The sequence below is a fragment of the Bactrocera latifrons genome, unplaced genomic scaffold (assembly GCF_001853355.1).
Source record: "Bactrocera latifrons isolate USDA-ARS-PBARC rearing strain unplaced genomic scaffold, ASM185335v1 scaffold_12, whole genome shotgun sequence".
Taxonomy (NCBI): domain Eukaryota; kingdom Metazoa; phylum Arthropoda; class Insecta; order Diptera; family Tephritidae; genus Bactrocera; species Bactrocera latifrons.
This window is the reverse complement of record NW_017534630.1, coordinates 1,373,077-1,397,116: the sequence shown is the minus strand read 5'-3', so window position 1 is coordinate 1,397,116 and position 24,040 is coordinate 1,373,077. Positions and strand designations below refer to the sequence as shown.

The window sequence follows — 24,040 nt, the reverse complement described above, 5'->3', positions numbered from 1 at the left end:
GTTCTGTGCTAAATTTAGTGAAGATTTAATGTAAAATAAAAAAGTTTTCCATACAAGAACTTGATTTTGATTGGTCAGTTTGTATGACTGCTATACGCTATAATAATACGATTTGAACAATATATTTGGATATAGTAGCTTTACATTTGGGAATAATCTATGTCAAATTTCGTAAAGATATCTTGTCTACTAAAAAGGTTTTCCATACAGGAACTGAATTTTGACCCTCAGTTTTTATGGCAGCTATATACTATAGTGGACCGATATGTGCACATTATTTTAATGTATATGTGAATATATTAACATCTTTTCAACTTTATTACTTTTAAACTGCGCAACTAATTTCATTTAAACCACTAACTGGCTGTCATCTACATTTTGCCATTGTCGACGTCTAGAAGACTATACATGCATACATATATCTATAATGCAATGCATCCTCACAATTATATATAGATATGTTTGTATACGCTCGGTTGCGCTTATAACCAGGGGCAAACAACACCCTTTACATTATCCCCAACAACACTACCAACAACAATGGGTGGCAGCAGTAACTGTGGCAAGACTGAAATGCAAGTTTCCAACTCAAAGCCGGAAGCACCGGTAAAGGGGTTAGAGAATGAGGAAATGCTCTTCATTTGTGTCTGATGAGATTAGAGTTAAATCCAGATAAAGGGATAAAGGATTCAGTGTGTTGCTGTTGCTAGCGCTGTAACCATTGTTGCTGCAACAAACGGTGGTGGTTGTGTAGACGCAGCAACGACCACTACATTCACAATGTGTGAGAGGACTACAACGCCGATGCGGCTGAATGTCTTCGATTTTGGCGGCAAATCTAAATCACGCAGCAACGCAACGCAACGCAAACAAGCAGGCAACAAAGTGTGAGCTAAAACGGTATGCTGCTGGTTTTGTTGTGCACGTGCTCACTTCGGCTCCGCTAGCGCGTTCGTTGCCGGGCGATTTGTTGTGTAGCACCTTCTCATCCGTAAGTATATCTTCGCTGGCATCACAAAAGCTGCTGTATATGCGCCTTCGTTTGTTGTTGCAAGAAGTGGTTTACGACAATGCCGAGTGCTTATCGGCAACGTCCTTGTGAGATTTATGCTGGCAGCGCAGCCACGACGGATAAGTGCTCAGCTATGCCTACATACATACTAGGTATGGAAGTTTATGTAGCGAGTATCTTAGACGCTTCGTGCGGATTTGCGAAGTTTGAATCCTTTTGCGCCAGCAAGAAGGTTAAGCGTTTTATATTCCTTCGCATATTGTTTGCTGAGTGTGCGGTTATTGCTTGAGTGTGTATTTTACTTGTATATATTATATTGTGCTTGTTGTTATTGTGGGATTTCTTAACGCTGCGTGTGCTGCGCCGAATGGGTGTTGCTTAGGCAGTTTTAATATAGCTAGTGTTTGTTTGTTTCTTTCAAGGATTTGAAAGTTTTAAGCGAACACTTTGGCTTTTGGATTTCGCTGGAGACAAGCGAGAAAAAATTGGAAGGAAAAGCTCTTTAAGAGCTTGCAGGAAATTCAGGGGTTAAATTTGTGTATGACATATATGTAAATATATATTATATTATTGGTAAAATAAATGTAATATTCAAGTTTCTTGAAATGATTATTGGTTTATCGAAAACTTATACTAAAAATGTTACTACAAAGTTCTGAAAACGAAAAGCCTTTAAGCATAGAAAGTTTTCCGTGAATTGAAAATAGAGAGATTTGTAGAGAGAGTTAGTAGATATCATCATCTCCTATTCATTACTAAACTTATTTTGAAACAGCTGCCTTTGGAGCACATTTTAAAGAGCAATTGAATTACAAAAGTGAATGTTTTGCTTTAAAAAAACAAATTGAATTAAAAAATTAGGCTTTAAATTATTATGTAAAGTTTATTTTTTTGTAAATTATAAAATAAAATTCTCGGATTTTTTTTAAGCAGATACCTTATGTGGCGCTCTTAAAGTTGATTTGAAGATTTTAAGAATTTCGACTAGTTGTTGGATCGTGTTTCATTACAAGATGAAATGTCAAACCATATTGAAGAGAAAAGTTTAAAAGAGCTAGGAACTACCACTTTTTTATACTTTTGTAGTGCCCTATTGAAAACCCCTATGCTTCTCGCTTTTCATCTGAATGCGTTTTGACTGCAATAAAAATATCGCTCTTAGTTTCAATTTAACATATTTCAATATGTTTGTCCCCCTGAGCATTTTTTAATTTTGATGAATCTATTTACAATCATTTTAATACTTTGACAACTCTCCATATTTACATTTCAGTACAGAAATTAAATTTTTAATACACTTTAATGCCGAGTAATGCTGAATATAAATGTATGTATTTGTCGTGAAGAAACCCAATAGGAAAATTCTGTGTTCAAAAAACTTGAATTCACATGTCAATTCATTATTTTAAAGGATAATTTGCAACGTTGATTATATTGTTTAAAAAAAAGCGTCACAATTCACCTCAACACATTCACTGGTTACCTCAACCAAAACGATTTTATGACATATGATTCTATTTTTCAATGCTGCAACACCGACTTTTGGATATACATATACCATATAAACATTTGAATTGCAATGACCATGGTAAGCTTGTATGCGTGGTTCAATGGCCTGTGTTAAGCCCTTACTGTTGTAATGTGCTGTGCTCAGAGATTTGAGAAAACATGTATGACCGTAATTGTGGTGTTGATCTTAAAAAAAAAATATATTTTTTTGGTGGCCATTGCAGGTGTACACTAGTTGGCTAAGTAATGAGGAAAGTTACAAAACATTTATAATGTTATGAAAATTGATAATTTTTTTTGTTAGACAAATTTTATGAGATGATTTTTATACTTAAGAAGCTACATGGATTTACGGGTTTCAAAAAATTTATTTTTTTTATTCATTTATTAAATTAAACAAAACCCCTAGAATATTGTCCTAAATTTTCAAGTTGATCCGAGTAATAGTTTCGAATTTACAGCTTTGAGAACTTGTGCGCTCGAGGCTGGCTAGGCAAAGTGCGTCGTCTTTAAACGCTTTTTGTCGAAACTGTGTTTCTGAAGTCGGTAGGTAAGATTTCTCGAGAACTTACCGATCTTCAAAAAAAATTTCACAGGCCTTTGAGATACCAGAGATACCATTCTCAAAGACGTGGACGAATAATTTTGTTTATGGATTACAATTATTTGAAAAAATGTGGCGAATTTTTCAGTTTTTTTTTTTTTTTTTTTTGTAAAAATGTCTGCCAAAAAGCTTTTTTCCGATGGCTCACCGGGAACGGCGTCGAAATGGCCGAGCTTAAAGTATTTTTTTCCGCAAAATCAGAATTTCTTTGTTAGTAGTGGATGTTTGTAGCATCAAAAAATTGTAATAAAATACTTAGTTTTCTACATGAGAAAGTTTTTTTTTTTAAATTGATTATAACGAAAAACAGCTTTATCAGTTTCTTCATATTCTTCCATTCTCTTACTAAATTTGCTTAATATTCCAAATTTCCTACATTACAACTGTAAGTCCGTTTCCAATAATATGACAGCCACTGTAAAGTGCAACGGCAAGAAAATATGTACTTGCGGTGCATATAACTGTATGTTTACTAAATATCAGTATATGCCTGCTACGGCAGACACAGACGCAGTAGGTATTTGCAAATGCCACATGCAGCATGTTGCAGTGTTTAAGCGACAGAGCAGTAGTGGTATTTTCGGTGTTGAGGCACGATTTCTGGATTAAGCGCGATTTGGCAACGCAAAAATATGTGATGTTACGCGCAAAATTACCTTTATGGGTGCGAGCGATTTCTTAAATATTTACGCAAATATCGGAGCTTACGAACATATGTACGTACTATACATATATTTATGTATGTATGTATATATATGTATATACATAAGTATTTTAAATATTTTCAAAAAATTCTGAACATAAATATGCATTTTATAGCAACTAGCTAAAGGGTTTAGAAATTTTGATGCAATTTCGTATTGCGGGAATTCTGAAAAATTTCGTTTTTGCGCTTAATTTTGAATATTTTGAACAACACGCTTGAAAATGCGAAGTTGTGTAGTTACAACAGTTGACGGATTAATAAAATCCGTAGCACGTCCGGTTGAGGGTCAGATTATTATTATTATGACTGCAGTGCTTTGCTGTGCTGCTTTTGTTATGTTTACGCTTACACACATACATATAAACATTTACACATTTTCACACACTTATAAATATGTATATTTATGTGTAGTAGTTGCATATATGTGCTTAGTTAGGCCCACTTTGTGCTCGCAGCAGTTGCCTGATATTTGACAGTCATAAAAATTATATCAAAGTCTACGTAAGCCCTAGATACGTATGCGCAGAAGTATTCGAAATTCGACAACAACAATAATAGCAACAATGAGTAATAACAATAATTTGCAAAATTTTCCATTAATCATCCTGCTCGCACATTGACTGCTTTGGCTGATTGCAACCGAACGGATAGATTGAGAGCAAAATGCGTCGAGCGTGCTATGCTGGGATTACCGTTGGGTGGGTGGTTGGCTGAGTAAGAGGCGCTGAGCGGGAGAAGAGGAGCACATAGCTTCGGGAATATTCATAAAGCTAAGGATTAGGCACTGGCCCATCATTTAAAATATCAGCATGAAAAGTGACGTTGAAGCATTTAGCAAACGCTATACGTGCGGATTAAGGCGCTGATGCTGATGCTGGCGCTAACGGTGACGCTGACTGCAGTATATACATACAAATATAGTATATCCAACAGTGCCGTAACCATAGGGATTAGCGCGCAATTTTGTGTTGCTTTATTCAGATGGATTTATATATATATATATAGATATACATAAATGAATATAAATTAATGAGTAAATGGTGGATGCAGTGGTGTATTCTTAATAAAATTAAATTTCAGAAATTATTTCATTCGACTCTCTAAATAAAGCAGGGTCGATAAGAAAATGTAGTGGAATCAAACCCGTAAGAAAATGATGATAATATAAAATATATGAGAGGAAAAAAATTATGGGCGTTCTGAGGTCGGAAAGTGAAAGGGAGGAGGGTGCTGGAATTTTAAAGGCTAAAAAACGATTTCTTGATTTTAAGAAAAACTACAAGTCCTATGGATAAAAGTTGAAGGGAAAAGTTTCAGGTAGTAAAAAGATCTACAACTTTTATATTCGCATAACCACAAAATTTATGCGAAAATTAAAAAAAAAAATCGATTTATTGTTTTTTTAGTTTCAACCTTTATAGAAAACAAATTTCTCTCGAAATTTGAGATAAACTAACTTCTTTTCCCACAAACATCATATAATTTTTTGTATACAAAGATTTATATTCTCACTTTATTTTGACCGGAAAACGACCTTAATTATACCGTGAACAGTGTATACTATTGGGTAGTCGAAAAAATTTTTTTGTATTGCTAATCGAATTTGAACTACTTTTTATATTAATAATAATAAATAAATAAACCAATATATACCATTTTGGACGACCTTTTGCAATTTTTCTGCTAGAGACATTACTCTATCAGTGTAAATCGAAATTTCGAAATTTCCTACACGAACTGATACAGCATCCTCTCCGTAAGCTTCTCAAGTTTCATTAGTGGCTTGAGTGACATTCTTCCCTTTTTTATACAAAAGTTTCAAAATAAATGGAATTTCTTCATTATTTTCACTCATTTTTGAACAGCTGTAACTTTTTTTCACCGAATTTAATTTCTAAAATTTATTAGTTGAAATATCAACTCTCCATTTCCGTGATTAGCTGAATCGATTTAGACATTTTCGTGTGTCTGTTCATCTTTATGTTCGTCTGCCTGTATACATGCGAAATAGTTTTTTAGTTTTTGAAATATCAATCTGAAATTTTTCACCTGCCTTTTCGCACCAAGAAGCGGGGTTATAACTTAGGACAATTTCTAAGAAAGTGTTCAGATTGATAAAGTATAGCGTACTTATTTGGATATACTGCCGACCAAACAAAATACTCTAGCAGATTTTGCAATATAAGGAGAGAAGAAACTTTAACGACTTTGGCAATAGTAGGTTGGGTGAACCTTTCTTCAAGAAGGGACTCTGACTAGAAAATATCTTTCAACCTCTTAAAGTATCGAGGATGAATACCACATGTTTTTAGCATAGGTATAAAAAAAAATTTCCAATTAACAAAAAAAAATTTTTCGGAATATCTTGGAAAATATTTTAGTAAACTCTACACGTTTAGTTTATCATTATGCATTACAGAAATGAAGAGTTTGACAGGAAATAATTTAAGCAAATACTAAATTATTTACTAAATGTAAATAAAATTATATTATATTAGTTTTATTAATTTATTGTAAGAACGCACTTTGCCAATTTAAAGACGGCACAAACATTATTAAATCAAACACTAAATGCATATAAACATACATATCTATACATACATATATAAAAGAGTGCTTGTATATTCTCAAGGGCGACCTCAATGGGATAATTATGCAATTTAATTAATATGAACAGTTCTAAGAACTCTTTAAATGCAGTGAAAGCGAGACAAAGCACAACTACATATGCAAAGGCAGGGATTAATTGCACTACACATACATACACTCACACATAGAGCAAAATAGTTACACCTTTCAACTTAGCAAAAATAACAATAACAAATATTTCATACACAGGTTAAGTCATCAGCATTTAGGGAAGAGGTCTAGGAGCAGATAGGCAGATTGCTTGCTCTTCCTCTCCCTTGCAATGTACGCGTTTGATTAACACATATGCTTGTATGTGCTGTTTTGCTGCAACATCTATTGCCATTATCACATTTGTTTGTATTGTCGTTAGCGTTAATATCTTTATGATATGTCTTGGTATGGCCCCTGATAGTTATTTTGCCTAAATCTTTTGCCAAACTGTTGCCTGTTGGTTACGATTATGACACAGCAATGTGTTGAGTGTGTTGCAAGCACACACGCACACCACTTACCAATCCGATTCTGAGACATGCGTTCCTATTTATATATATAATACAATCTATTGATATTGGCGTTGCAGTATGGCAGTAGGCACTGGCAGCAACAGCAGTTGAGCGCTTCCATTCATTCATTGGTTGCTCTATATCTTTCGGGCCACCTCATTCCAGCAATCCTAGGCGAATTTTAATCCGTTTATAATACACACATTTAAGTGTATGCCAAACGCAGAGGGTTATGCACATAGCAGTACGAGCTGAATTAGGAAAATATGTTGCACAGTCAAACAAAAAGATTGTATGCAAAAAATTTGAACAACTTTATAGGTTATGCGAAAATGAGGTTCGATGGAGAAAAAGTTAATGACCTCGTGGACAAAATTTCCAATTACGAATTGCTGCTTAATCCCAACAAAACCGATTAACTTCGAAGCGGATGGGAACTGGTGATGAAAAGTGGGTCTCTGTTGCCAACATAACGCAAAGGTGTGCTTGAAATGAGCTGGCGAAAATAGTACCCAAGACAGGATTTACCGTCAATTAAGGTTTAATGTGTGTTAAGTGGGTTCCGCGCGATCATATACCATAAGCTTGCCCCTACGATTAAACTTTTAATTCGGGCCTATACTGTCACCAATTCGAATGTTTGAAGGAAGTAATCGCCCAGAAACGGACAACTTTTCCCAATAAGAAAAACATTCTGTTGACTCAGGGCAACACCAGACCACCCACATCGATAGAGATTCAGTGGAAAAGCATCTACCACATAGCTCGTCCGTGTTAACAAGTAATTATTGGCTGCTTCTTTCAATAGCGATTGATTTTGCTGGTGAAAAATTCGTCTCAAGGGAGGCTTGTCATAACCGTTTGTCTCAGCTTTTTGCCAATATAGATAAATGTTTCTGTGAACTACTTTCAAAATGACTTCAAGTTATCGAACAAAATGGTAATTATTTAACCATATCGGTCAACCTAATTGTGATAAATAAAACCTTTTAAAAACATGGATTTATTTTTTTTGAAAACGGTCAGGATCTAGGACATAAATATACCCGACCGCTAATTGTAACTAATTTAAGTAAGTTCCAAAGGAACGCTTCACTATTCGACTTAAATTTACAAAAACAATACTTGTTTCTCTGAGTTCAAGAGAGAGAGCAAATATCAAACGAAAAGATCGAAAACTAGATTTAAGAGAATGTGGACCTGACACGAAATTCCTTATTTAGTTCATTACCTTGGTTCTTGTAATCCAAATCCAACTTTTTAAAAATCTTGCTAGATAGTGCAACAAGAAGGTTGTTATATCTGATTTTTTGAATAAAAAAATTTTAATTCATCAATATCCAGGCGGAGCTCCAACCTCCTTAACTTACATAAAACTTACACAGTTTTCTAAGATATTGCAAAGCCACTGTGATACCTAAGAGCCTCGAAATCAAACCAATCTAATACAATACACTTAAAGAGGGTCTCCGACAAGACACCATAGAAAGTACGATCAAGGGTTCTTTCGCCGACAAGCACTGCAAGTGAGTCGTAAAATGACTTGCTGGGTTATTGAGACAAACGTAAATTTATATGTATGTTCATACAAATAAGCTGCTCAATCCTTTTGCTGGCAACTCTGCATATATATGCGCAAGTGTACATATATTGCTGCTTTAGCTACAATTGCAAGTGTTATTGCAATTGTTATTGTTGTTACCATTCAAAGTGTATTTATGTTGGCATGCATGTTTGTGTACTTCAGCTGTTATTACCACAACCAGCCTGGTAGCTTGCAACCTTGTTTAGAATTTGTGCGCTGAGCGTGCTCAGCCTCGGCTGAAGCAACTGCTGCAAGAGCTTTAGCCGCAGCAACATGACAGTGCTAGCACAATGCGAAGCGGCAAAAGCAGCAACACTCATCCGGCATGCGGCAGGTGGCAGCGTTAGGCAGCGCAAGGATTAAGGATTTTGTACAGCAAACACATTTGAATCCTCGAAATTTGTCCCATTTCGTAGATAAATTTAGCTATCGAATTCAGTTGTAGTAAAATTCGTGCTAAACACAAACACATGCCCGCACGCACACACACACATATGTATATTTAACTGTGCGCATACATGCACAGCTTGAGAGTTGCTTGTGAGTGTTTGTAATGTGCTTAAGTCGCACACACAAGCAAGCGCACAATATTTTCAGTGTCAGTGTATAATCCATGCGAATAAATTGTCTTACATATACAAAGGTAAATGCATTTAACTGCTTGTTTATGTGTGTGTGCGCCTGCAGATTTGTGTATATACATATATATATGTGTTTGTTTGATAGACCATTTGTATGTTGACTGGCACAAAAAGCTTTTTGCTGTGCAAATCCTTTTTGCTTATAACTCGCATGCTCACCTACCAGCTGCCGCTCGCAAATCGAACTTTCGGCGAAATACACACAACCAACCATGCATAGCGGCATATTGCGCTCCAAATCAATTCTTACTAAATCCACTGGCGGAGGTGCAACAATTACAGGCATGAGTATTTTTCCATCGCTCACTATTTCCGACGATCCTGCGTCTATATTATACATATTCTTGTTTGTATGTGTGTCGCATGTTTTTGCGTCATTCACACTCAAACACATATATACATATGTTACATTTGGCATTTTCGTATGTCTGCGAATTTCGTTTGCGACTTAAAAATTTGTGCCAAATCTACTCACATATGTCGTTTGCATAATGCTTAAGCCCGGCAGGTGTGCTAGCACTAGCGGTGTGGAGGGAGAAATTACAAAATAGCTTGGAGAGTTTTAGTTGCTTGTAGTTTGGTTGTAGCTAGCGGACTTTCCTATTTTTTGGAGTTGATAGTAGTGATCAACGCAGAGTTGTCTGACAATAACCGAAGTGATCATGAATATGTTCATATATGCGATCATAGTAGTCATATATCAATTCATATGTGCATATATATGAAATGTTTAGATTCTATAAAGAAATCATTAACATTTTAGAAACCAAAAAACGTGATATAATATTGTAGAGTTGATATATATATATTTAGGAAATTATTGCGCAACATTAAGTCCTTAAAAAAACGTATGTCTAGCTATGAGATCAACCGATTTTCTTGTATGTTCACGAGTATATAGTCACCTGAAATCCAAAATAACGTAACAACATTTTAGGAAATTTACAGTGGCATGAATGAAACACGAAATAAAATGGAACCTGAGTGAAAAAAAAATTTAATATTGGTTAAAACTGGTTTATATCTGAGCGCAGAACATGAAAATGTTGAAATTATGTAATATATGAGTATAATTTGAAGTAGTGAAGCGTAACCAACAAGACACTCAATTTAGAATTTTTTGATGATATGTTATTTAACATTTCAAGTGATGATATATACCTTTCCAAAAAAAGTCAATTGAGTTAATTGGAAGCAGTACCGTCGACATTCAACAAATCAAAGAAAACGATTAAAGCAACCCCTCTAACTTGTTTAAACTATGACTGCATATAATTTGTTGAGCTAAACAGGAGCTGTGTTTAATGTCTGGAAAGTTCAGCTCTCTTCGAAGAGATGATGTTTCGAGACATTTGTTGCTTTGCGTGACTTTGCATGTAGCATGTTGCATCAGTAATCAAATTGAGATGGAATTCCTCTTCTTCGTCTTTACTGACCTTGGTTGAAATTCACTTTCATCAAATATTTCTATTATATATTAACATAAAAGCTAAAAAACCATACAGTAAAAAATTAAAAACAAAAACCAATTTATCATATTTCGGTAGGCTAAACTTTCCAAAATAACATACAAAAATTTTAAATCGATCTCTCGAATGGATTTTGAGTTACACCCTCAACTACCTCTCTAGCTTCAAAAGTGTAGCCTCTTAATATTTTTCCTTTAAAGATTTTTGTTGAATTTCTTGCAAACTAACATAAAAAATTAAATTTTTTTATACACTCAAATTTTTTCTAAGAATTTATAATTTAAGTGTAAACGAAGAAGAAGATATATCTACAAAAAATTGTTGAATGGGGTTGCCAGGCTACATTATATTTAATATTTTCTAATTGGTAAAGTAAGAGTCACTTTACAAAAAAAATTGGAATGGTGTTGCCAGACCACCTTAAATCTGAGAAATTAAAATTAGTTTTATTTTTTTTAGAATTTAAATTGTAAAAGTAAATGAAATTTAAAAAGATGCTACTTTATGCCAGACTATATTAAATTAATGTTTAAGATTTCTAGAATTAGAAAAGTTAGAAAAAAGGAAGAAGAATATTACTTTGACAAAAAAACGTGGAACAGAGTTGCCAGAGTTTTATTTTCTTAGAATTTTAATTGTAAAAGCAAATGTAACTTCAAAAATATTTTTAATGGAGTTGCTAAAATGCATTAATTTAAAAAGTTTAAAATAACTTTTAAACCCTGAACAGGGTATATTAAGTTTGTCACGAAGTTTGTAACACACAGAAGGAAGCGTCGGAGACCCTATATATATAAAGTATGTTGAGCTGAGTCGATTTATCCATGTCCGTCTGTCTGACTGTCTGTATATATACGAACTGATCCCTCAGTTTTTAAGATATTGTTTTGAAATTTTTAAAACGATCGGAATCAAGTTCCTGCATGGGAAACTTCTTCATTTGACGATATATCTTCACGAAATTTGCTATACGTTATTGTTCACAGAAATAATGTAATATCGAAAGAAATTGTTCAATCCGGCTCATTAAGGCATATAGCTGAAATACAAACCGAACGATCGGAATCAAGGTTTCCATACAAGCCCTTTCGCATTTGAAGTGGTATCTTCTCGAAATTTGACATGAATTACATGGTAATAATATAATCTCCGAAAAAATTGTTGAGATCGGATTACTATAGCATATAGCTTCCATACAACCTGAACACATTGTTACAAAAATAAATGCTCCTGTGAAGGGTATATTAGCTTCGGTGCAGTCGAAGTTAACGTTTTTTCTTGTTTAGATTTATAAATATCATAATAAATGGAATTAAAAAGCAGATGAAGTGCAAAAACTTTAGGTGGAGTTGCCGGACAATATTAAATTAAAAATTTATTTTTTAGTATTGATAACTCTACAAAATGACGCATCAAAAATGGAATCTTCAAAAATACAATTTTGGCCGACCAAAAAGGCTAAAATTTTGGGAAAACTAACTTTTTTTGTGAAAATGCGATTTTCTCAATTTTTTCTTTTTTTTCGAATTTAGGTTATACACAATATCTTTTGATGGAAAACTTTTATTTTTTATTCTTATAGCAACAGAAGGAGATAAATGATTTTTATTCAATCTTTCGAAAACATATTTTTCATTGGTTTTGCAAACATTTATTTAAAAAGAATTCAGCAATTAAACTTATTTCATCTCCTTAGTACAGTTTGGAAATATATTATAAGAAAATTAAAAAAAAAATATATATATACATATGTCCTATTCACTTTTTTCAGAAACTGCCATAATTTTCCCTCACAAAAAATTTTAATACAAATTTAATTTTGCGAGTTTTGAGTAGACATGCCGTTGATAAACATGCCATATTCTACAATAGTCACACTACATAAACGAAATAATTTTATTTCGCATTAATTTTTCAATTTAGAAGTCAAAATGCATGGCAATTCTATGCTAATTTTTGAAAATCATCACATTTCATTATAGCATTAAGCCACTCAAAGCTGATTCATAACATTTTCCCTTCAAAAACTTAATCACATCATAAATTATAAACGCCAAATTACACACGCACATATCAACAAACACGAACACACAAACACAAATGCGAAGGAAAATTTATGCAGCTAAACTGATATGCAAAATAAGAAAAATAAAGCACGTACACACACACACACACACACACGCATGCAGAAAGGTCAGTTGACATCTGCTATTGCTGGTATAACTGGTGTTGGCATAAGCAAGCATGTGTGAGTGGTAGTATAGATGTCGATATGCAAACACAAATGTGCATATGCCAATGGCGGCCGACGCTGATTGTATTGTTGTGGCATTTAGAGCAAACACATGCAACAAGTGTTGCTGCTTGCTAACTACAATACAATAGCATGCAACAATAACTGTTGTGCTCGCAACTCGCTTAACCCATTCAACTAAGCTCTCATGTCATGCTGTTGTTGTGGGTGCGCGCCAATAACTATGCTACACCTGTAACACACATGCATATATATATATGTATGTATGTACTTATGTATGTATGAACACATATTTATATACGAAAATTTGCTGCCTGTGGAGTTATGTTGTTGCCGCTCCAGTTGTGTTCGGTTAGTTTGTTTATGCCTTTGCATAAAGCTCGCCATTGAGTTGAACAGTTGGCTGCTTGGTTGGCTGCCTCGTGAGCTCGTGGGCTGGTTAGTTGACAGTATGACTGTGCGCGCCGTTGGATTGTCGGATTGCTGAGAGCTCATATTGCCAGCAGTCTGCTTACGTGTATATGTGCATGTGTGTGTGTGTTAGGCGAGTATGTTGCCAACATTCGTCACTTTCCACTGCTCGGCAACGTGCAACTATTGTTATTTATAAATGTTTAGATGTAAAGAGCTCTTGCGAAAATCCTTAATCCTCTTCGTATAAATACCTCCAACCCCCTCCCCCCCCAGTACAAAACGTACCAAACAAAAACATTATATTGGAGGCACGTTCACAGCGAAGGTTACAACTACGCATATGTACATACATATAAATGTGCTTGTGACACCTGCGTAGTTGATACAAATGTAAATATGCACATGAGGTGCCAATACAAACACGCACACGCACCGACTCGTCAGAAACACATAAAGTCCTCAACTGTGCCGACTCACACACATACATGCATGTATGCGGCAAATATTTCAAATACTAACTGTAAATCAATGCGAGGGCATGCGAATAAAGACACACACAGCCCCATACGTAAAATCGTAAATTTTGTGTGTGTGTGTGTGTGTGAGCTTATGCTTTTGACGAATACGAATCCGTACTATTGATGATGCTGATCAAATAGAGGATTTTCGCAAAAATTAACACATAAAACCTCTCTATCAACGTTTGGCATATTCTCAGCAGGATATATTGAGCACACAAAATAGTAACAGCAACAGCAACAGCAACAACAACGTCAAGTTTATCGTGTTGTCGGTTTTTGGAATTCACTCTGCAGCTTACTTACTTAGCTGAATACGCATGGATCAGTTGAGGTCCTGCGTTGCCCTGTGATGATACTATGCGCTGCTAGGCTATGTTAGATGCTGCCCAGCAAACAGCCTGCTTTTGACGTCAGCTGAGTTTTGTTGTTGTTGAGTTGAAAGCGGTTGTTACTTACAATTTGCGGCCATTGCAAGCTAAGCATTTTCAATGACACTCTACTCTGGTAGCTTTGCAGGTTGCAAGCGCTTCTCTTAATATTTTTACTGGGTGGCAACACTACTGGATTTGCAGCGCATTGAAGCTGCATCTATTTTGAGCAAAATTCGGCTGTGGTGTAGGTGGTGAATCACCTACTACTGAAGGTGCTTTGAAGCTTAAGCATACGGCTAGTTTAAGAATCAAATTTTGCGATTAATATGGATAAGTATTTCTTAATGGATGAAGATGATTTTTTCTTACTGTGGTCTTAAGGCTTATATATAAATATATATTGCTTTGAAAAAAATTTAGATTATAATTCTTGAAAGTTGTGCTAACGTTTTGAAGGAAGTCTAAATAAATTTTAAGTTACTTTGTAGTTCTCTCATAACTGCATATTAGAATTCAACAAAATTAATGCCAAAAATATGTCTAAGAGAGCTGTCAACTAACATAAAATAATTACATTTTTCGATAATTCCAATTTTTTTTTCTAAGAATTGAAAAATTAAGAAGAAATTAAAAAAAAAATACTGAATAGAGTTGCCAGACTAAATTAAATTAAATTTTTTTGAATTGGGAAAGTAAGAGTAAAGGAAAAAGAATATTACACGCAATGAAAAAAATTATTAGAGTTGCCAGATTACGTTAAATCCAAGAATTAATTAATTTAATTTTTTTAGAAATTAAAATCTAATAGCAAATGAAATAAAAAATATGTTACTTCAAAAACATTTTGAATGGGGTTGGCAGATTGAAAATGTCAAAACAAATAGAATTAGAAAACAGATGAACTGTAAAAGTCTTTGGATGGAGTTGTCGGAATTGATAAAATTAACGTAAATTGAGTTAGAAAAAAGATGTAACTACAAAAATACTATGTGTAAAAAAATCCAAATAGTGTTGCCAGACTGCGACTAGGAGTTTACAGATCAGTTTCGTTTTGTTAGAATTTAAAATGTAAAAGCAAATGACACTCAGAAATAATGTAACTACATAAACATGACGTGAACACGAATGACGTTGCCAGACTACATTAAATTAAAGTTTTAAAATAAATTTTTTAGAATTGAAGTTGTCAAGCTAAATGGAATTAGAAAACAAATGAACTGCAAAAATATTTAGATAGAGTTGCCGGGCTGCAATAAATTTTAAATTTACTTTGTTTTTTTTTTGTTTTTTTTTTTTTAATTGATAAAGTGAACGTAAATTGTATTAGAAAGCAGATGTAACTACAAAAACGTTTGACTAGAGTTGCCAGCATATATTATTGTTTAAAATTTTTATATTTTTTTTTAAATTTGTGAGTTAAAATTAAGTGAAATTGAATTGACATGACATAAACTATGATTTTCGTTAGAAACTTTAAAATTATTTGAAGATAATTTTAAACAAGCAAGGAAGGGCTAAGTTCGGGTGTCACCGAACATTTTATACTCTCGCATCAAATACCGTATTTGTGTAAAGTTTTATTCCACTATCATCATTGGTTCCAAATGGATATATTATACAGAGAAGGCATCAGATGGAATTCAAAATAGCGTTATATTGGAAGAAGGCGTGGTTGTGAACCCATATTTCGTACATGTCATCAGGGTGTTATAAAACTATTATGTACCGAATTTCATTGAAATCGGTCGAGTAGTTCCTGAGATATGGTTTTTGGTCCATAAGTGGGCGACGCCACACCCATTTTCAATTTTTAAAGAAGCCTGGGTGCAGCTTCTTTCTCATATTTCTTCTGTAAAATTTAGTGTTTCTGACGTTTTTTGTTAGTCGGTTAACGCACTTTTAGTGATTTTCAACATAATCTTTGTATGGGAGGTGGGCGTGGTTATTATCCGATTTCTTCCATTTTTGAACTGTATTTGGAAATGTCTGAATGAAACAACTCTGTAGAGTTTGGTTGACATAGCTATAGTAGTTTCCGAGATATGTACAAAAAACTTAGTAGTGGGCGGGGCGTGGCCCCGCTCCCAAAAAACTTACGTCCAAATATGCCCCTCCCTAATGCGCTCCTTTGTGCCAAGTTTCATTTTAATATCTTTATTTATGGCTTAGTTATGACACTTTATAGGTTTTCGGTAGGTGTGGCAGTGGGCCGATTTTGCCCATCTTCGAACTTTGCCTTCTTATGGAGCCAAGAAATACGTGTACCAAGTTTCGTCATGATATCTCAATTTTTACTCAAGTAACAGCTTTCACGGAGGGACGGACAGACGGACGGACGGACAGAGAGACATCCGGATTTCAACTCTGCTCGTCACCCTGATCACTTTGGTATATATAACCCTATATCTGACTCTTTTAGTTTTACGACTTACAAACAACCGTTATGTGAACAAAACTATAATACTCTCTTTAGCAACTTTGTTTCGAGAGTACTAAAATTCTGAATAAGCTTTTCATGCGAAGAAAAAATATTCATTAAATTTTGTAATCAACTGTTGTTAAAAAATATGATTTATATGAGGATTAACGCAAGACAATATAAGAAGTGACAATTTTCAAACATGCGTTGAATATATTATTTTGCAGACTGTTCCAAAAATTTATAGTTACCCCTTAATTAATTAAGTTGACTTACACTTTTTGTAAATTAGTAATATAAAACAAATACCCCTAAACATTTTAACTTTTCTAATATTTTAATTAATATTAAATGTCTTTAGAATAAAATAATCACAAACACACACATGTGTGCTGAGACCACCTGCTAATACTCAAAAAGATATAAATTAGTGAGATAACACACACACCTACATAGAAACACATAATAACATATTGACACAGACAAATCGAGTGCATGTATGCATTACTATGTAACTTTATGTGCCCGTCTTTATGCGCATTCAGATTTATCGAGCTGTGCACGCATTTGAATGTGGCGATGGGAAATCCTTTGGATTAAGGATTTGCAGCATATCGTCGCTATATATGCTATATACCTACAGTATACATATAGAAATTCACAGAAGCATTCACAATAAGCAAAGTGGCAGAGGTGACATATAGCAATGTGCTGTAGGTGCTATGCTAGGAGAAGGCTTATGAATGTAGTTGGTGACATCATCGATGAATGACGCTATTGACGATATTGTCAGCACTATGCCTGCATATGGCTTGTGTGTAATACATTGAGATGTTGTTGATGATGATAAATGTGCGAGTTTATTGACGGACAAAAGGAGTGGTAGAATTTATTGAACGTGCAACTCAAATTTGATGAAAATGGGCGGTAAGTAGCAGAGATTTGGAAAACTAGTATGTATATATATATATATATATGTTTATGAATATATATGTTATACGTATATATATATATATATATATGCGTGCTTGATGTATATACACTCCGCTGGCAAACACTTAAAAGGTTCAAAATATTTATATTGTTAAAAGCGTTTATATGTGTTTGTCGACACATACTTTTATCTCACTAACCAAAAGTAGTGGTACACTTCCCTCAAAGGCTTCACCTCTACACTAGGCTCACAGGCTGTTATGTAACTGTACGAGTATGTGTTTCGGAATTTTGGTTGCGAATTTGTTTGGCTACAGATTAAGGTAGCCCAACATTTCGTGGCAATGTGCAAAATTGCAAGGATAACTGTGACTTTAACACGCTGGCACAGCTGATGGATGTTGCTGGCATGGGTGTTTGGGGTTCGTACGCAACACATTCACACCTCGAGTTGAAGCATGTACTTTCTAGGTTATAATGGTATCTATGTATCTACATATAGTTGAATTAGATATTTGATATTGACAGAGTTTATGGACAATATTTTGGTAATAATATTTGCAATGGTATTCAAAGTATAAGAATGTGAAGGAAAGCTGTACCCAATGATATAAAGAAACCCTGTTTCTTCCATTTTGTATTACAAACAACATTAAAAGTTTTCCAAAGTCTCATTTATATGTAAAAATTTTAATTTTTTTTCCTTTGTCCAAGAATGAAGTTAAGATTTTAACTAAAACACTTTTCATCACATTTGATGATTCTGTAAGGAGTTATCTTGCCAACGCGGACGTACCCTTTCCCAAGGGGACATCGGATTTCCGAAATTCTTTGTTAATAGTGTTTGTTTGTAACAATAAAAGAATCTAATAAAAATCTTTAATATTTTTAATGAGAAAATAATTGTTGGAAAAAGGTTTTCACGAGAAATCCATGTAACACCTGAAATCTCAACTTAAATTTTATATAAAATTGTATTTTCACTTTCCCTCTCACAAGCTTTGCATATTATTTGTGTTGAAAGCATTATAGGCATAATGCCGTGTTGTGGTTTTAGCGTTAATCCCGCCACATAGCTCCACATGCATATATATTACAGTTATGCTAACGTTATAAAAATTGGCGCAAACACATACACACAACAATACTCGCACATACACGTAGGGATTTATTTGTAAGCGCCTAAAATCAATATTTTCTTTTAAATGTGCATTTTTGGACAAATCCTTGAAATCCTTTAACCGTACCATATGAAAATAAATCAATTACAACAACAGCAAGAGCGTAGGCGAATTAAGAGCTTTGCCCTTAAATACAAATCGTTCTGGGTTTTTTGTTGAATATTTGTTTTTGCTTTATCATTTACTGCCGCTTTGGTTTAACAAGTCGTTTGCATTTACCAGCAAGCACACATACTATAATGTTTATATGCATGTGCGACTATGCATTTAATTTCGTAGCAGCGAATATATTTGCCTGGCAACCGCAATGTTACAATTTTCATTAGCGTGGCCGATTAATCCCTTTAATCCCTAAGCCGTTTTTGAATTATTTTAATGCCATCGCTTTGTAGCTTCAGCCAACGTGCCAATGAATACACAACCTCTTACACATTTCGTATATATATGTATATTGGTGTGTTTGCTTTGTGGCACGCATATGTATGTATTTTATGTTTCACTTAATATTTGCAACAAATAAAAGGGGTCGCTATTAAAGCCTGCCTTTGGGCGACGTACAGATGGTTGCATTCATACCATCGTGCTATATCTATCTGCATATGTGTGCGCGTTAGGTAGGCTGATCAGCTGATTTTTATATATTCTTGGTAGCGGTAATTTATTTTAAAGCCTCTCTTTGACTGCCAGCATTAGTAGTGGATTATCGAAAATAAGAATCAAAATTAATGATTATATTGAATTTTAGTATTATAATTCTTGTTAATACTAAAAATAATTGAAATCATTATTTAGAATTACGAAAAAATTCCAAGCTTAAAATATTTTTCCGTTCAGAGAGTGTGGTTTGTGATAATTTTGGTTTGATGTATAGTATTATATATTTTAAACCCCTATTCGATGCTTTAAGGTGCTCATTTTGTGCCTTGGTATTATTTAAGTGGTTACATGGGTTTCATTGGGTAAAAACAGCCTGTTTAGACAATGTTTTTCTCATATAAAAAACTAAATATTTTATTAGAATTTTTTGTTGTTCCAAACACACACTATTATCAAAGAAATTCTGAAATTCTTGGAAGAAAACATTTTAAACTCGGCGATGGCGACATAATTTCCCGTGACCAATCAGAAAAAATACGCGGAGGTGTTGAAGAGAATATGTTTTTAATTTAAGACCTCAACGAAAAGAAAACCGAAATCGAATTTTTGGCAGACACTTTTACAAACAAAAATGAACAAATAGTTGTAATAAAAAAAATCCTTCGTCCCAAGTAAGAATTATTTCTCAAAGATCTGTGTAAGATGTCATGAAGATCGGTTACGTACTTCTTGAGAAATGCAACCGACTTCAAAAACATAGATAAACAAAAAAACGCTTTTGAAAACAGCGCACTTAGCCTAGCTAGCCTCGAGCGCTCAAATTCTTAAGGCTGTATCTCAAAAAGTATTAATCAGATGAACGTAACCGTAAACCCATGTAACTAATTAACACAGCTGTGAGGTCTTGATAAGGCTTTTTCATTGTAAAAGTATATACGAAGCTTTCTAAAGAGCTACTGTAATTATAAAAATGCTACTTGAGTGTACTCCGAAAGCGGGATCGTACTTTAATTCAGCATTTTAGTAAAGCGTTCCTCTAACCATTGTATCTGAAATACTATCATGACCATTGTAACACGAATATCACCCTCATAACATGACCATTGTAATAAGAATATCGCCTTCATAATATGAGTATAAAACTGTACAAGTCAATCATTTAAAGGTTTTGTAGACCCATGACCATAGAGCTAGCCGAGAAAAGGGCGGCCTAAATGCTAAAAAAGAACTAAAGTCTTAAATTTTTTTGGAGAAAAGTGAATAGAGAATCGATTTTTCTTGCTTTATAAAACATGTGCAGTGTCGGACAAAACTCATGGACTAACGCGAGTCTCACAAATATTCCGTCATCCCTTTTAACATGTGTCCGTCATCACTTTTTACATGTGATACTCGAGTTAGTCCAACGAGTTTGGTGCGATACTGTATATTAGGGTATAAAAACACTTTTAGTTAACATAAAGTTCAAAAAATGTTAATAGGGTGCGATATTCTTCGAGTACCACCGTCCCGATCTCAAAAAAGCAGTTTGGAGAAAAAATAAGTTAAAATATTAAGTGTTGGCGCTGATTGACCTAAAAGCTTCTACTTTTCTGCTGATTATTCAGGTTAAAACAATTTTCCACCAATGGAATAATGTTATTGGTATGTGGAGTATACTTTAGAAAAATATTTTTACTTTTTTTGATTTTTTTTTTAAATCTTATACTAGCCTAAGCTGTTAATAATTTGCTGGAAAATGTATCCAAAATTATTAAATGATTTCCAACTCTCCAATACTAGAACTCTCTACATTATTCTGACTTAATATACATACGCTTAACAAATCTATATATGGTATAAGCACCTATATATTCCAAGTACACTTTGATGAATCCTTATTGCATAGGATTAAAGGATTTGCCCATTGTATGGCTCCACATAGCAAAAACACATGGTTTCCGAAGACATACTGCAATTACACATTCACTACAGCTTTCCTTGATTCCTCGTTCGTTCACCACCTTTGCACGCACACAATGCTTGACAACGACTGGTCGCACAACCGAATCGTCTGTGATTTGATCAAACGAGTGTGAAATGTTATTATTTTAATGAAGCGGTGTAGGGGAGACAAACTAGTAACTAATCCTTGAACAAGCATTGGAAGTATTAGGAAATAAATAATAATAGGGTTTGCAAGGTTGCGCTTAAGCATGGCACAGAAATTTCCAAAGCGTAAAAGCAAAGCCAAAAAGGGATTATAAATTTTATAATGTTGGATACGCAAACGTATATGTATGTGTTTATGAGAATATACATATGCATGTAAGCTGCTACATGTATCACTATAATTGAGGGATAAGTGTGCATATAAATTTATGGATAAGTAGGCAAAGGAAATCCGGTAAGTCCGGGTATGTAGTTGGTTAGGTGTATGTGTATGAATCGTTTGAATTAATTGTAGCGAAAGTGGTTGCTTTAAGACGAATCTGAGGCAGCAAACTTTTAGATATTTTATAGTTGGAGATTGGCTGAGATTTACATATATATAAGTTCAGGCTTGTTGGTTAGCAGCTGGCGGCTTATAAAATTTTAGAGAGAGATTGAGAGAGATAGAAAATATTAAAAGGGTTTTTTTCGAAAGAGCATGAGAGCATCAGTTTTAAAATGTTTTTCCACAGCCTTTATTTTCGACGATTGTAGTTCGTGAAATATTGTTAGATGTTCTAATAAAGAAAGACGGTATGAATCATACATTCTAATTATCTGTTAGATTGAGGAATGTACTACGGAAAAATTTCGAGATTTTGGAACAAAAGTTTTGAGAACTCAATTTTTCAAAAATGGGTTTTTTAAATAACTGGGACTGCAATTCTTTACAGTGATTAAAATATGTACATAATTTAAGATGTGATCGATTGAATAACAGTAATATTGTTGAACTCACAATTTACTTTCGCTGGATCAAATTCACGTGCGCGGCTTTCCAAAGCCGACGGCGTTGACGATAACAACTGCTCCGCTTGTGTGGGCACACCAGCAACACCGGAATGCAATGAACCCGCAACACCGCTCGCCATGCTGCTAGCGACTGCGTTCAATGCAGCCGGTGGTAAGCAACTAATGCTACCAACCAAGCCGGGGTTGGCGCTAGCAACACCACCACCATTGCCGGAGCCGGCACGTTCATCACGTTCCATTAGCTTTGGTGTGACGGCCAATGAGGCATTCTGACTAGAAGGTGTCGAGGAGATGTGACGTTCGTTGTCTGCGCCCATATGTGCGGTGGCATTCGGCGAGGAGTTGGCATCTGTGGAGCGTGAACGCACAATAGCCGTATTGGCGGCACCAACAGCCAAGCTAGCCGCCAAATTGCCGAAACGCGGACTACGCGCCTCATCGTGGGCGGCAAGTTGTTCACGTAACTGTTGTTGATGCTGCTCATGCAATTGCTGCTGATGTTGTTGCTGTTGCTGTTGTTGTAAATGTTGCTGTTGTTGCTGCTGATGTTGCATCTGCAATTGCGCCAATTTGTCTTGCACACCTTGCAGCGAGGGGCGTCGCCGATAATTGGCCGCAGTCACACCACTCCCACCGCCTTCATCGATATTGGCGACAGAAGCAGCACCCGGTGTTGCGCTGCTGCCGCTGCCGATGCTGTGTGGTGGTGACAACGAATGCTCTTTCTTCAGCGCCAACTCAGCTAAACTGGCTGTGCCGGCGGGTTTGATGCCCTGCGCAGCGGCGGCGGCAGCCGCATTGGCTGAGGCGGCTGCAGCAGCGGCGGCGGCATTTGCAGCGCGTGTCAATGCCAAAGCCTGGCTCTGCAAGAAAAAGAAAAATTTTTATTTTAAAAGCTTGAGAATAATATATAAAATAAACTAGTATTACAGATTGATTTTTGTAAGACTTATTCTTTGCTTAAGTTTTTATTTGCTCAAATAAATGTTGGCTTAATTTGGTATAAAGCAAGCTGCCAACAGATAATTAATTGTTTATTTATTTCTTTAAAGCAGCGAGTTTCTCTTTTCTATCCTCACAACTATTCTTAAATATGTGTATATTCAACGGTTTTTTTGATTTTCAATATTAGTTTTGGAAATTTGTTGCTAATTGTCGTTTATTGTCAGCGCAATGCCTTAAAGAGTAATCACGGCTTGAGTAGCAGACAGCCCAATTTCGTTCAATTCTGACACGCTTGCTTGCTTGAATGAGCTGCCGATATGTATGTATTAATATTGTGTAGAAAAAAAGTTCGCCACTGATCGTCACAATCAATTTCATGATCACCATTGAATAGCTGCTTTGCACGTGTGCATGAATAAATATACACGCCATATACATATATGTTTGTATGTAACATTATGCTGATTGTCACTGTGATTGGATTGATTTACTTACTGATGACACTTGATTTGTTTGCCCATCAGCGCAGAGCTTCTAATGATCGACACACAAGCTGCGGCTCTTGATTGGCGCAACAGTTTGCCAGTTGTCCGTTTCATTGTACGCTTTTTCTTTATTAAAAAAATCTATATATATACAAATAAATAGCAACTTTTACTCTTAAATATATTTAATTTAGGTTTGGAAAATCTAACGAGCTGCCAGTGAGGCATATTGCCCTAATTGAATGCCTCACATGTGTTTATAGTTTTTTTAGCTTTCAGCTTCTGTGCACGGCACATGCCATTGAAATCACAAAAAA

The 24,040-nt window shown here is 34.9% G+C and overlaps 1 protein-coding gene across 3 annotated transcripts in view; it reads right to left on the bottom strand.

Moving 5' to 3' along the window:
* The window catches only part of LOC108978324, a 151,358-nt gene that overhangs the window by 50,346 nt on the left and 76,972 nt on the right, over positions 1–24,040 (bottom strand). For all 3 annotated transcript variants that reach the window (XR_001994098.1, XM_018948545.1, XM_018948546.1), the window contains exon 2: positions 22,280–23,156. Coding sequence is in view for 2 of the 3 variants with exons in the window: in XM_018948545.1 (XP_018804090.1) it covers positions 22,280–23,156 (877 nt within the window). In the remaining variant the exon portion in view is untranslated. The remainder of the gene's footprint in view (positions 1–22,279; positions 23,157–24,040) is intronic.